Source organism: Sparus aurata, chromosome 5 (genome assembly GCF_900880675.1).
Source record: "Sparus aurata chromosome 5, fSpaAur1.1, whole genome shotgun sequence".
Taxonomy (NCBI): Eukaryota; Metazoa; Chordata; class Actinopteri; order Spariformes; family Sparidae; genus Sparus; species Sparus aurata.
In genome coordinates, this window is record NC_044191.1 from 36,970,550 (window position 1) to 36,984,654 (window position 14,105).

A 14,105-nucleotide genomic window follows, 5' to 3' on the forward strand; every position below is an offset into this window, starting at 1 on the left:
ATGCCAACAGTTCTGTGAGGCTACACCACTGCTACATGCCAACAGTTCTGTGAGGGCTACACCCACTGCGACATGCCAACAGCTCTGTGAGGCTACACCACTGCTACATGCTAACAGTTTCTGTGAGGCTACACCACTGCTACATCCTAACAGCTCTGTGAGGCTACACCACTGCTACATGCTAACAGCTCTGTGAGGCTACACCACTGCTACATGCTAACAGCTCTGTGAGGCTACACCACTGCTACATCCTAACAGCTCTGTGAGGCTACACCACTGCTACATGCTAACAGCTCTGTGAGGCTACACCACTGCTACATGCCAACAGCTCTGTGAGGCTACACCACTGCTACATGCCAACAGCTCTGTGAGGCTACACCACTGCTACATGCCAACAGCTCTGTGAGGCTACACCACTGCTACATGCCAACACCTCTATGAGGCTACACCACTGCTACATGCCAACAGTTCTGTGAGGCTACACCACTGCTACATGCTAACAGCTCCATTATTACATGCTATCACTAATATTCACCATCTTAGTTTAGCGTGTTAGCATACTAACATTAGCTAACTGTCAGTTAACACAGCATCCAGCTGAGGCTGATGATGTCATCAGTTCTGCGGGGATTCATCCTGAGGGGAACATGAACGTCACAGAGGTGTTGCCATGTTTCAGTCTGCAGCTCCTTTATGTTCTTTGCAGTGCATTGTGGGAAAACAGTGTCCATCACACCCTTACTGTACATTTGACAGTACATTTGTGTACTCACAGTTCAGTTAACGGTTCTCAGCTCAGAGACCACAAAGAGCTGCTGGTTCACTCCTGCTCCTCCTGCTTCTCCTCCTCCTCCTCCTCCTCCTCCTGCTCCTCCTCCTCCTGCTTCTCCTCCCCCTTTATAACTCAGTTCACAGTAAACTTCATCTCTTCTTCTCTCTGATCTGAAAACATTCAGCTCTTAATCTGTTCTCTTCTCCCCCGTTACAAACTTCCCTTCCTCTCCCCCTCTCTTTGAATCCACACAGGAATTCGGTCTCCCAGCCAATCAGAGAGGCAGCTGCAGGGTGACAGGTCATGCTCTGTCCAATGGGAACATCCCAGCCCTCAGATTAGGGGGCTCCCCCGGGGGGGTGGAGTGAGAGGTTCTTAAAGAGACAGCAGACGACCTGTTGATGCTGTTTCTGATGCAACTCTGAACACAGAGAAGTTTACTGCTGTCTGATGCTTTCTCCACATATTCACAGTTGGATTCCCACTGACAGCTGCTGCCGTCACAGACTCACAGAGGGATTCAAAAGAAAAACCTCCTTTTACTGCTACATAGTTCAGCAGCATAAAGAGGGGGAGGGAGAAAGAGGTTTTCAGTGGACTGCTCCTTTAACTCCTTCAGTAATGACAGAGTGAAGTGGAGCTGAGTGCTACAGGCTCAGCAGGGGAATTAGCTCAAATGGTAGAGCGCTCGCTTAGCATGCGAGAGGTAGCGGGATCGATGCCCGCATTCTCCAGCACACTTTTAACCCTTTACTGTCTGCTCTGTGAGAGGGAGCGTCTGCTTTTTACTGCTACATAGTTCAGCTGCATAAAGAGGGGGAGGGAGAATGAGAGCTGAATGCAGTTTAAAGAAGTTCATTGTAGCAGAAAGTTCAAAGACCAGAGTTCTCAGAGAGGTCATAAAACCCACAGGCAGCTTTTCAGTGGACTGCTCCTTTAACTCACAGGGGAATTAGCTCAAATGGTAGAGCGCTCGCTTAGCATGCGAGAGGTAGCGGGATCGATGCCCGCATTCTCCAAGACACTTTTAACCCTTTACTGTCTGTTCTGACTGCAGGACTCAAACAGTGAACCTGGGGAGTCGATCATGTGCAGAGAGAGGACAAGAACAATCTCACCTTTAAAGATCCTTCATTCACAGTAAACTGCCTGCAGGTTTAATCCTGACAGACTGTCAGCAGTTGTTTACACTGAACTCTGTGTCTTTGAGACTACGGTTCTGTAACCAGAACTCAAACTGCAGAGTTAAACAAAGAGATAAAGCGTCTTGGAGAATGCGGGCATCGATCCCACTACTACACTAATACTGGTGACGCAAAAGCAAATCAGCGCGACTCGGTCTGACTCAAAGTGCTGTTGGATAACGGCAGAACTAGTCAGTGTGGTAACAGACTGTAGGTTTACAGTTTAATCAGAGTTTAGTGAGACACTTGTCACTTGATCAGAGATCATATTTTAGTCTAACATACAATGACGTTATAATGATTAAAACTGGTTGAAAATCAACAAAGTTCCTATTTAAGTCAATAAATCCATGTGTCTGTCCCACTGTGCTCTGTTGTTAAAAGATCTGCCCCGTGTGAGGCTCGAACTCACGACCTTCAGATTATGAGACTGACGCGCTGCCTACTGCGCCAACGAGGCCTGAAACCAGCTCTCCTGTGAATCAGACACTTCGTCACTGGAGCAACATGATAATATTAAGCATCTTTTGCTGTAATAGCTCCTGTCATGTCTTAAAGGGATAGTTGGTGTTTTCTGAAGTGTGGTCATATAAAGTACATATCTATAGTCAATCTGTTTCCTACCGTAATCACCGATCAGCGCAGCCTCCAGTTTGGAGCAGCAGAGAGCCGCTCCAGCCCAGAGGCTCAGCTTTGTACTGCAGTGAACGGAGTCCAGAGAAAAAGAGAAATTAACCACCTAAAACAAGGCTCACCTAAAAAATTTAACATCAGTTCAAGTGTATGTTGTATAGGTAAAATTCACACTGCTTTACATCGCCGTCAGACCGCGCTTTCTTTTGGCACTACATTTTCTCAACCGCAGAACCCCCGTATCCCTACGCATGAGCACTAATGCGGAAGGATACGGAGAGTTAAGGTTCGTTTTTAACGAAAGTTACCCTCTCGTCCAGCAGCTGGGCCTCGTGCTGTATTCTGCCGCTCGCAGATCAGCTGTTGCCCAGTTACGCTAGTGCGTAGGGATACGGAGGTTCTACGGTTGAGAAAATGTAGTGCCAAAAGAAAGCGCGGTCTGACAGCGATGTAAAGCGGTGTGAATTTTACCTATACAACGTACACTTGAACTTATATAGATGTTTTTAGGTGAGCCTTGTTTTTGGTGGTTAATTTCTCTTTTTCTCTGGACCCGTTCACTGCAGTACAAAGCTGAGCGTCTGGGCTGGAGCGGCTCTCTGCTGCTCCAAACTGAGGCTGCGCTGATCGCTGATTACAGGCAGGAAACAGATCAACTATAGATATGTACTTTATATGACCACACTTCAAAAAACCTGAACTATCCCTTTAAAGTTGAGCATCAATCCTCAGAAACCTCCCCCCCTCCTCCCCCTCTGTGTTTGATTACATCTGAACTCTTCTTCTCTGGAATAATGCCTCGTGAGCACCAGCATCTTTTTTCATTGGCTGTCAGCGTCTCATCTTCTCAGAAAGGCTCTGCTGGCGTCACTGTGGTACTTCTTCTTTCTCCTGGCCGACACGATAACATTCACTGTATTTTTGTCTCCTACAGATCATGTGATCACCCACTGCCTCCTCGCTCTGATGTCCCCATGTCAATAACGAATGAACAGACAGTAAACCTCGGAGGATCAGAGTCCATCACACAGACCAGACTGTCATCTCACTTACATGTTGTGTCTCCAGCTCCTCCGTCTGTGTCTCTGTCCGCCAGCTGTCCTCTGTCTGTCCGTCCATCCGTCTCCTGGTCTCGTCAGCTTCACCTCTCAGCTGCTCCATCACGAGACAACACAGCGGCTCCTGTTGCTGAGTTCAGAAACATTTTGATTCACTCCTGAGTCGACTTCACATGTTACAGACCAGGCAGCAGAGCACAGAGCTCACTGATCATCACTCAGAGGGATCACAGATTTAAAGTGTTTCTAGTTGTTGTTGCTGTTGTCACCTCATTTTGCCACACACACAATCATGAGTCAGTTACCTGTCTGTGAGCTTTGTGTTCCGCCGGTTCAGATGCTGCCTGCTGCTCTGTGTGACCTGCCTCAGCTACACACACACGCGCACACACACACACACACACACACAGTCAGTTGTGATCATGACACTCTGGTGGCTGTAAATCAGCTTCCAGATCAGATATTAAAGCAGTGCAGACAGATAGAGCGTTGTGTGAATCTGTATCTGTGTCTGATGATCCTCGTGACTTTCTCTTTGAGTGACTGCTGGGTGTCAGAAAAGCATGAGCGCTTATTATTTGTTAAATAATAATGCGACGAGGATGGGATTCGAACCCACGCGTGCAGAGCACAATGGATTAGCAGTCCATCGCCTTAACCACTCGGCCACCTCGTCTGATAACAGAAGCCTGTAAACAGTGAGAGTGTGATTGTGAAGCCCATCCTCACTGTAGTGTCATTTAAGTTATATTAACATGTTAATGAGCTCCATGCTAACATGCTAACATGTAGCAGCTGTAAGCTAACACGTCATGTGAACAAACCTTCACTGCTGACTGTCTGCTGCTGGTTTTCATGGCTCTTTTTAAATTGAAGACATTTCCGATCATTTCAAATCTCTCTACACTGTCTCTCTCTGTCTGATACCTGTACACCAGGCGTCTCTCTGTCCGTTACCTGTACACCAGGTGTCTGTCTGTCCGATACCTGTACACCAGGCGTCTGTCTGTCCGAAACCTGTACACCAGGCGTCTGTCTGTCCGAAACCTGTACACCAGGCGTCTGTCTGTCTGTCCGTTACCTGTACACCAGGCGTCTGTCTGATACCTGTACACCAGGTGTCTCTCTACCTGATCTAAAAGATCTGCCCCGTGTGAGGCTCGAACTCACGACCTTCAGATTATGAGACTGACGCGCTGCCTACTGCGCCAACGAGGCCTGTAGACATGCTGTCACTGAGAAGCCGAGTCGGAGCTGCAGATATGGAGGTGACTTGATTTTGCTTGCTGCTCACTCTTACATAAACTGTGTGAACTGAACTAAAGGTGGTTTACGTTGGGTCGACTGTCTGAAGAGAAGTGCTCTCACCTCCTGTCTTTGAGACGACTTTTCAGTGTTGTAGTGACTTTATGTTTTTTAAATGTGTGCTTACTATGTGAGAGAGCCAGTTACAGCTCTTGTCACATATTAAAGGTGAGCAATAAGCTTTGAACCTGAGAGTAACTTCTTGAACTCCGGGTGTGAATGATCTCAACCTAAATGTCTACATGTTTACCTCACACAACTTTATGTTTTCTCACTGACGTCAGCTGAAGACTCGACCTCTGAGAGACGGTGGAGGACAAACACAAGACATTGAATTCAGCAGAATGAACAAAGGTTAAAGATGTCTTGGAGAATGCGGGCATCGATCCCGCTACCTCTCGCATGCTAAGCGAGCGCTCTACCATTTGAGCTAATTCCCCTGGTCAGCTTCCAGGACTCAGCTTCACTTCAGTCTGTCATTACTCAACTACAACAGCATCATCAGAGCCAGTGAGGTTTAGGTCTTTTACTTCCCCAGTGTTTACACCATCATCACCTGTGTCATGTGCACGTCACCACATCTGGACATAATGGTTACAGCTCACACAGCGTTTAAACTGAAGGTCAGGGGAAAGTCTCTTCTTACCCTCTTTCTATTTAGTTCTTCTTGCCATGTGGACGAGGACACGAGGGAGACGAAACCAGAGAGTTCCCTTCTTGTAATTATAAGGCAGACATATTCACCTGGCAGCGTATCAGGCGAATGGGCCCTACAACGACCTCGCTCCAGTTCTTTGGTCATTAACCGAACAGGCTCTGACCCGTTCATCACTGCTGTTGTTTGCCAAGTGCAAATACTCTTATTTCATTTAAAAAAAAGGAGCTTGAATGCCTTGTATGATGTTTAATTCACATTTAATAATTTCATTTCATTTGTTAAATTTAAAAAGATTGAAGTCAGAGAGCTAGACGGTTCTTTGACCTGTTGAGGTTCTTGCTTTAGTCATTCAGAACTTTTGAAATGGACAATTTTTCTGAACCAAACCTCTGTTAGTTGAAGTTCACTGAACTTTATCGAGCAGCTGTGTGGATTTTATTTGATGTGGATGAAGAGTCAGTGAATCATCAGAGCGTCAAGCTGAAGCTTCAGTCAGTGGAAACCTACACTCACCTTCACCCTCCTCCAGCAGGAGGAGCGATGACTCTGTGTGAGACAACTGATCCAGAGTCTGCAGGGAGGAGGAGGAGGAGGAGGAGGAGGAGGAGGAGGAGGTGATGGTTTTCCTGATATGTCGAGCTTTGCCGATGTACGGACTCTCAGCCACAGAGTCCACAGAGTCGACGTCCTGATGACACAGACGAGAGTTAAAACTCTGACACTCGCAGTCCAGTTCAGATATTTTATATTTGTGGCTGTTTGAGAATCAAATGTCAGAATTAAATCAAGTAAACGATCAATCAGCTCAATCAGACAGGTTGTGTCCAATCAAATACACAACAGCAGAAAACGGAAATACTCAAGCAAAGTACAAACTGCACTAAAGCGCAGAACTTAATTAAACATACTTAGTTACATTCCATCATCAGCTTCACTCTGGAATTGATTATCAGTCAAAAATCTAGTATTGGACCATATAGAGACTACAGCTGTGATAGGCAGAAGTGTGTGTGTGTGTGTGTGTGTGTGTGTGTGTGTGTGTGTTACCTGTACGCTGCAGGTGGGCAGAGGGTTGAGTCTGGCATCTATCTTGTAGAAAGTGAGCTCCTGCTCGAGCTCGTACAGTCGGTGAAAGGCTCTCGTCAGCTCAGCCGCTGTCTTCTCCAGCTGAAGACACACAAAAGGCTTTTATTGTGAAGAGAAACAGGAAGTCTGAACATTACAAAACACAGCAAACAGAGCTGATGCTAAAATATCACTCCGACCAAACAGAAACATGAGAAACACATAATCATCTACATAAATATCAGCCGACATGATCAACACTCAGAGTTGGGCACGTTACTCTTAAAAAGTAATTAGTTATAGTTACTAGTTACTTCTCCCAAAAAGTAACTGAGTTAGTAACGGAATTACTCCACTATAAAAGTTATTAGTTACCAGGAAAAGTAACCAGAGATGGGACCAAGTCACATATGTGCAAGTCTCAAGTAAGTCTCAAGTCAGTTTTTCTTGGGCAAGTCGAGTCACCTTATTGTTGCAGTTTAACCTGCAGAATCTGATCTTAATAAAGTGAAAAGACAAGATATAAGTAACTGTCAGTAAAAGTCAATGGCCAATGTGTCCAACCTGTTTAAAAATGACAATACTTTGGATTTGCATTGTAATTACTGATATTCAGTAAAATACATAATGGATTCAAACAAAACAGAAATTTACATTTACTCAGCTGTTAACCCAAATCAACTTCATATGCTGTTTTTTAACTCGGGGTTACTTCATTATAAAATCCTATTTATTTAATGTTATGTTTTAACATATGTATTCCATTTTAAATTATATTTACTTACTTTGCTAAGTTTTAAAACCATATTTGTGTCATGATCTGTTTTTAAGCAGCATCTACTTTATTTACTAGTGTTTCAGCTTGTAGTAATTACTCAAGTTTAAGATAATTGCTTCATTTAGTCCATCTCCAACAGTATTCATTCAACTTCACAACCTTAGTTACTACTACCACTAATTTCAGGTGACTTCATCGCTGCAATATTTACTTTGCAGTGATGACCCCCGCGTGCAGGCGCGTGCGCACACACACACACACACACACACAGAGGGAGCGGCCATATTCACGCAGGCGGCCCGCCGTTGCTCAGAGGCGGGAGAACACCGGGTAATGATTCAGTGTTGGCGGGCTGGTTTGTTGTGTTGCTCGTTCGTAAAACGTACAGCCAGTCTTGTGATGAACCGGTCGGAAGGTTCGCTCACGTTGTCTGGGGTTGATGTTGGCAAATTAAAAACAAGAAGTTCCACCAAACCGACCCTCCCCCCCCCCCACCTCCGTATCATATCAAGCTAAAGTTAGCTAACTACCGAAGAGGCTAACAGGATAATATTAGCTAATTGACAAGCACTTACTGGGCAGAATGGCTCTTCAAATGACGAACAAAGTTTGAAATTGTCGCTTGGCTGTCCGAGATGTTTATGTCGCATCATGTCTTGCACTGTGCTGCGCGTCTTTTGCCGTCAAAATGGTAATTCAGAAAGCCGAAGACGATGACTGTCTGCACCCCTCCGCTGCCATGTTGATGCAGATCTGATATTAGAGGGCGGGTTTCTCAAATAAACACAGAAGGTACGTAGAGAGGGCATGATTGATTGACAGGGTAGTGATCCAATCATGACAATATTGGATATATATATATATATATATATATATATATATATATATATATATATATATATATACAGTATATATATATTTATTTTTTTTATTTTTTTTAATTTTTTTTTTTTAATTAATGTATTAATTTATATTCAAACTGAAATCATGAACTGAATAACACTCAAGTCATTCAAGTCATTGTGTCTCAAGTCAAGTCAAGTCCCGAGTCTTTAACTTCCAAGTCGAGTCGAGTCTCAAGTCTTTTTATTTTTTTCAAGTCAAGTCACAAGTCATCAAAACAGACTCGAGTCGACTCGAGTCCAAGTCACAGTGACTCGAGTCCCCATCTCTGAAAGTAACTATTGCATCACTTTTATTTCTTCCTCCTTTTGAGCTCAGCAGTCATTTTAGCTACTCAGCACCTACATCTGTATTTAGAAAATGTCTCTCTGCATGGCGGACCGGCTCCTGCTCTCCCCGATATTTTACCAGTGAGGCTCTGAATGAGTCTGAGTCAGCTGTTGATAACAGGAGCAAGTTCTAAACAACAAACCTGTCTATCATTGCATTCAGTTCAGTCTGTGTCACTAGTTTTTGTGAAGCTGTTAGCGGAGCTCACGTTAGCCACACCAGAGGCCTGTACTGTGAAGGGGGCTCAACATAGCCAGGCTTTGTGCTCATGATGCAGCTCAACAAAGCCCCGAGTCCCCAATCAGAGTTAAACGGTACTGCGACGGTGGTTATCAACTTCATTTGTCAAGTCCGGTTCTCTGCTTTGTGCTCTGCGCGCGTTCACATAAAAGGGGGCGTTTGACGTCATATTATTCTACTTCCGTGCGAAAATGGATCGATCCCGGGCCACATATTTTACTCAAGATGAGCAGATTCTTATTATGCAGGACTATGAAGAATTCAAGGAAACCATCACGGCAAAAAGTAACACTGTCGCCGCCAACAGAGCGAGGGAGGGCTGCTGGCAGAAAACTGCTGACCGTGTAAATGCGTAAGTTAACAATGATTAATATTATGATCAATATTATATTAAGCCCTTAGTGTTTTCAGTTCTGAAAGCTCAACATTGTGCAACTTTTACATATTAACCCTCATCCATTTAAAAAATAAATAAACTGAAGCTACAACTATCTTTTTTCATTTCTGAATGATGTCTATATTGTTTTCACATTTTACTGATCTCAGTTATAGAATGCACGTGTGTGTTTTATTGAAAGCGAGGCTGAGTGTGCATAGGCTATAAATGTTCAGTGTTTTATTTGTATTACTGTGTCGGGATGAACAAGCAAATGTAGCTACTGTCCCTGTACAATGACAATAAAGAGCTTTCTGACAGTGAAAACAGCTCCAGCCTGTCAGATTTGTGTTTGGGCGTACACTGCCCTACAACGGGTGAAACATTGATCAGTTCATCAGTTTATTCATGGACACATCAAAGAAATAATTAACTTTACTCCTTATCTGTGACAGATAAATACTAGGTTGGCCTAATTAATATTTCATATTGCATTTTATTAAGATGTGGAAGCAGCAGTCGGACATGGCAGCAAGTTAGAGCCAAATACAAAAACATCATTCAGAGTGGTCTGTAGCCAAGCTGCCCATCATTTTGTCAGTGTGTGTTCTTGCTCAGATTTTCTGCATCACCAACTGAATGTAAGAAGGTTCCCGTGGCAAAAAAACGAAGGGCTACACAAACAGTTTGCCCGACAGTGAGCGCACAGCTTCTTCAGTGGCATTCCTGACACTCGGCTCAATAAGTGAGCAAATGTTCCGTATTCCCTCGGCTGAAAATCTGTATCGCTCATAGAGAATTTCATCAGGAAATGCCAGCGGATCAGCGCGATCTCGAAGAAGCCGCTCACATCGCAGTGCTGCCCGAATTATTCTTGCTCCCAGGTCCACCGGGTTCTGGTCGGGACCAGGTTATGAGCTAAGCATGAGTTACCATGGTGATCTAGCCGGGTTAAAAGAGAGCCACCTTTGTAGTACAGGGAAGCCTGGCTTTAGACTCAACATACCTGCTAACACACTAAACTGGCTTCGCAGTACAGGCCTCTGGCCTCTGGCCTGCTGTCATCATCAACAGCGTCAGCAACAGAGTTTTGGCCAGTGTTAGTTTTGTAGAAGCGTGTGCTGCTGAGAGATGCAGCTCTGGTGGCTGAGAGCCGAGTCGGTGACAACAGCTTCAATGATCAGCTTCAGTTTGTAACGCGCCACATTTAATAGTTGTAACGGTAACGGCATTGTAACGATGGAAATAGTAATTAGTTAGATTACCCGTTACTGAAAAAAAGTAACGCCGTTAGTTACGCGCGTTACTAACGACGTTAGAATAAACGGCGCCGTTTATTCTAACGCCGTTATTCCCAACACTGTCAACACTGCAGGTCACACACACACATCACACTGCAGGAGTCTGAGGCTCTGAGGGAGCTAGGGATGATGGGAGATTAATGTTGATATCATGTCACAGTACCTGATGGGCCACGCCCAGCTGAGAGACAGGAGGGCGGGGCTAAGAATACACAGACAGAAGCCAGAGTGAGAGAAGAAAGTTCACTTTATGATCACAGCGATCTGACATCATTCTGATACTGTCACAATGTGACATCACAATGTGACATCACATGTTTGCTGTGACGTGTTGGAGCCTCTACCTGCAGCAGAGAGGAAACAACTGAAGGAGAAGAAGAAGAGAAGCAGACCGCTCCGGAGAAAAGCTGCAGGAAACAACAGAGGAAGAAGAGGACGGACAGAAGGACTTCAGAGGTCAAAGGTCAAACACTCAGACGTGTGTGTGTGTGTGTGTGTGTGTGTGTGTGTGTGTGTGTCGTACCAGCTGATTCTTGGTGTGCAGCTCTTGCTCCAGCAGTGTGTGTGTGTGTCTGTTTGTTTCTGTTTGGGCCGTGAGTGTTCGGTTCGTCTCCTCCTGCTGATCCAGTCGAGTCACTGCGGCCTGCTGCTCCCGCTGCAGCCTGCTGAGCTCTGATTGGCTGCTGTCCACCTGCTGCTGCAGACGCTCCAGCTCCTCTGATCACACATGAACACGGTGTCACGTCCCGTCGTTACGTCATACACTCTATAATGTTCTCTGATGTTAAATGATGTACCGGCGCTGAAGCGTTTGTGGGCGTGTCCTCTCTCCTCCTGCGTGATTGGCAGCTCGTCCAGCCTGTCAAGTGTCCGGAGGTGGTAGAGCAGGAAGAGGCGGGAGTGTTGCAGTGAGCAGGCGGGGTTTCCGGTCAGGGAGAGCTCTGATAGGCTGCTCAGAGAGCGCAGCCGCGACAGCTCGTACAGCTGCAGACACACACACACACACACATCCACACACACACACACACACACACACACACACACACACACACACACAGACGACTGAAACAATGTTTACTGATCACTTATCAATCGTTTCATCGTTTGTCAGCAAAAACAACAAATCTCTTCTTGTCTAAAGCTGCACATGCATCTGGTCTCCATGACAACAACATGTTGACAGCTGCAGCTGTATGATCCATGCTGAGGTTTATCTGTTTGTTTCTTATGTGACATCAGGACATCAGAGCGAGGAGCATGTGGGAAACTGAATAACTGATTATAAAAATAGCTGGTGAATAAATGAATGGATGCAGCAGAACGAGTGTGTGAACTCAGCTGGGACTCACAGATGTGAGGAGGTTGTGCTGCAGGTGCAGTGTGTGCAGCGAGTGCAGCTTCCTGCTGAGCCACACGGGAACGTGTTCGATCCTGTTGTGGGACAAGTTCAGACGCTGCAGACGGGACATGAGCTCCAGTCCCTCAATCCTCCTGTACACACACACACACACACACACACACACACACACACACTGGAGTTACATACTGTAACAACACTGATGACACAAACATGTGGAGGGTGAACAAAGCTGCTGAACTTCATCGCTGTCATCTACAAGAGCCAACACAACACCTCTGTCAACTCCCACCATCTAGTGTGTGTGTGTGTGTGTGTGTGTGTGTGTGTGTGTGTGTGTGTGTGTGTGTGCGTCTCACTGGATGTTGTTGTGTGCCAGCTGCAGCTCTCTCAGCTGTGTCAGAGTGTTCAGTCGGTCCATCCTCTGGATCACATTGTGGTTCAGTGTTAAACTCTCCAGACGCTGACAGCCGTGAAGGTTCTCTATGAACTGAACCACACACACACACACACACACACACACACACTGGTATAAGCAGCAGTGGCAGCAGTATAGACTGTGGCACTAACAGTATCAGTGTGTTCTGACCCTGATCTGTTTGTCTCCAGTTAATGACGACAGGTTGAGGGATCGAATCAGAACCACAGACTGACAGCCAGTCAGCTTCAGCAGCAGCTCCTCTGTTATGTACCTGATACCTGACAGGAGAGTACTGATTACTGATTACTGATTACTGATTCCTTCATGTGGTTTTGAAGCTGTGTGTCTATATTTCCTGCTGTACCTCGCCTGTTCTCCTGAGAGTCTGCAGCTCCTCCTGTCTCCCTCTGCTCCTCCATCTCTGGACCAGACAGCTGGACAGGCTGAGGACAGACAGAGACAGACAGGTGGGAAGACAGACAGGTAGTGAGACAGACAGGTAGTGAGACAGACAGGTAGTGAGACAGACAGGTGGGGAGACAGACAGGTGGGGAGACAGACAGGTAGTGAGACAGACAGGTGGGAAGACAGACAGGTGGGAAGACAGACAGGTGGGAAGACAGACAGGTAGTGAGATAACCAAAATGTGTTATGGTTAAAGTGTCGTGATTGTATTTATTCGTATTCAGTCTCCAGCTTCTTTTAAAATATTCTTCTTGATCACACGTTGATTAACTGTTTTTATACATGACGTCTTTCTGATTGATCCTGTTCATTTATCTGTCACTTTGTTTACCAACGTTTCTTATTACTTTTATTTATCATTATTACGAATTAATTAACGTCATATTTGAAGAACTTGAGTCTCTTTAATTATCAGCAGTGAATAATTCCTCATCAGGTCAGAAACCTGCTAACCCTACAGCTACTAGCTAGTTAGTAGTTAGCATCTTAACCAGTCTGTAGAGAGTAAACCGGCTAAAGTTAGCGTCAGTAATTAAAACCAGTAACCAGTAAAGGTACTGGTCCGACTGGGCTGTTGGACTCACAGTGACCGAACCCCTCTGTCCTCGCTGCTGTTACCATCAACTAACGTTAACTTAGCTGGTTAAATGATCAGATAATTAGCTTGAGCTTAGCTTTAGCCTGGTTAGAATGTGGTCACCATAGAAACCCAAAGCTCTAATGAGCAGGGACTTTAACTTTAAACTTAGTGAGCTAACGGCTAACAGCTAACAGCTCCTTCAAACAGTGCACACCGGGCGGACCGGCTCCCGGTAACGGTCAACTTTACCTCTGCTAACGTTAGCCCGGTTAGCGTTAGCTAGTCCTCCGTCTCCATGGGAACCAGCGATACAAATCCGGTGAAGTGACGTCAGCCATGTTAGCGTCAGTTAGAGACACACACACACACACACACACACACACACACAGCTGCAGGTGGATGTTGCCTTCAGGCTCTCCTCATAAATCCGATACTTTCCCGAAATACTTGCTCTAACCTCTCTAATAAATAATTTGCATATTGATACATGAAGAACAGATTATTATCCAGTTTTCAAATTCTGTCCCTGTTTTTAAACTGCACCTTTAAAGTATTGTATGAAATGTTTTATTTGCGGACCCACTACTGCTGTAACAAAATAATTTCCCAGTCTGGGATCATTAAAGTAATTCTATCTATCTATCTATCTATTCTGTTGATCGGATGATTAACTGTGCAA

The 14,105-nt window shown here is 45.2% G+C and overlaps 1 protein-coding gene and 6 non-coding genes across 18 annotated transcripts in view; 2 read left to right on the forward strand and 5 right to left on the reverse strand.

Moving 5' to 3' along the window:
* Positions 1-13,797, reverse strand: part of cntrl (centriolin) — a 35,299-nt gene extending 21,502 nt beyond the window's left edge. For 4 of the 12 annotated variants that reach the window (XM_030416317.1, XM_030416316.1, XM_030416321.1 and 1 more), the window contains exons 1-13: positions 13,431-13,651; positions 12,746-12,824; positions 12,550-12,673; positions 12,320-12,450; positions 11,953-12,094; positions 11,401-11,587; positions 11,127-11,320; positions 10,948-11,010; positions 10,767-10,805; positions 6,658-6,777; positions 6,124-6,298; positions 3,953-4,017; positions 3,643-3,777 (exon numbers count right to left, since the gene is read on the reverse strand). In XM_030416317.1, coding sequence (XP_030272177.1) covers positions 3,643-3,777; positions 3,953-4,017; positions 6,124-6,298; positions 6,658-6,777; positions 10,767-10,805; positions 10,948-11,010; positions 11,127-11,320; positions 11,401-11,587; positions 11,953-12,094; positions 12,320-12,450; positions 12,550-12,673; positions 12,746-12,824; positions 13,431-13,467 — 1,491 coding nt within the window. In that variant the 5' untranslated portion in view covers positions 13,468-13,651. Of the gene's footprint in view, positions 1-3,642; positions 3,778-3,952; positions 4,018-6,123; positions 6,299-6,657; positions 6,778-8,028; positions 8,214-10,766; positions 10,806-10,947; positions 11,011-11,126; positions 11,321-11,400; positions 11,588-11,952; positions 12,095-12,319; positions 12,451-12,549; positions 12,674-12,745; positions 12,825-13,430; positions 13,653-13,675 lie in introns of those variants that run through there. The other 8 variants (XM_030416323.1, XM_030416322.1, XM_030416319.1 and 5 more) reach the window with 6 other exon arrangements.
* trnaa-agc (transfer RNA alanine (anticodon AGC)) lies at positions 1,434-1,506 on the forward strand. Its single transcript has one exon. It is a non-coding gene; the product is annotated as a tRNA-Ala (tRNA).
* Positions 1,719-1,791, forward strand: trnaa-agc (transfer RNA alanine (anticodon AGC)). The gene has a single exon. It is a non-coding gene; the product is annotated as a tRNA-Ala (tRNA).
* On the reverse strand, positions 2,344-2,416 carry trnam-cau (transfer RNA methionine (anticodon CAU)). Its single transcript has one exon. It is a non-coding gene; the product is annotated as a tRNA-Met (tRNA).
* trnas-gcu (transfer RNA serine (anticodon GCU)) lies at positions 4,242-4,323 on the reverse strand. Its single transcript has one exon. It is a non-coding gene; the product is annotated as a tRNA-Ser (tRNA).
* trnam-cau (transfer RNA methionine (anticodon CAU)) lies at positions 4,793-4,865 on the reverse strand. Its single transcript has one exon. It is a non-coding gene; the product is annotated as a tRNA-Met (tRNA).
* Positions 5,320-5,392, reverse strand: trnaa-agc (transfer RNA alanine (anticodon AGC)). The gene has a single exon. It is a non-coding gene; the product is annotated as a tRNA-Ala (tRNA).
* Positions 13,798-14,105: the final 308 nt, after the last annotated feature.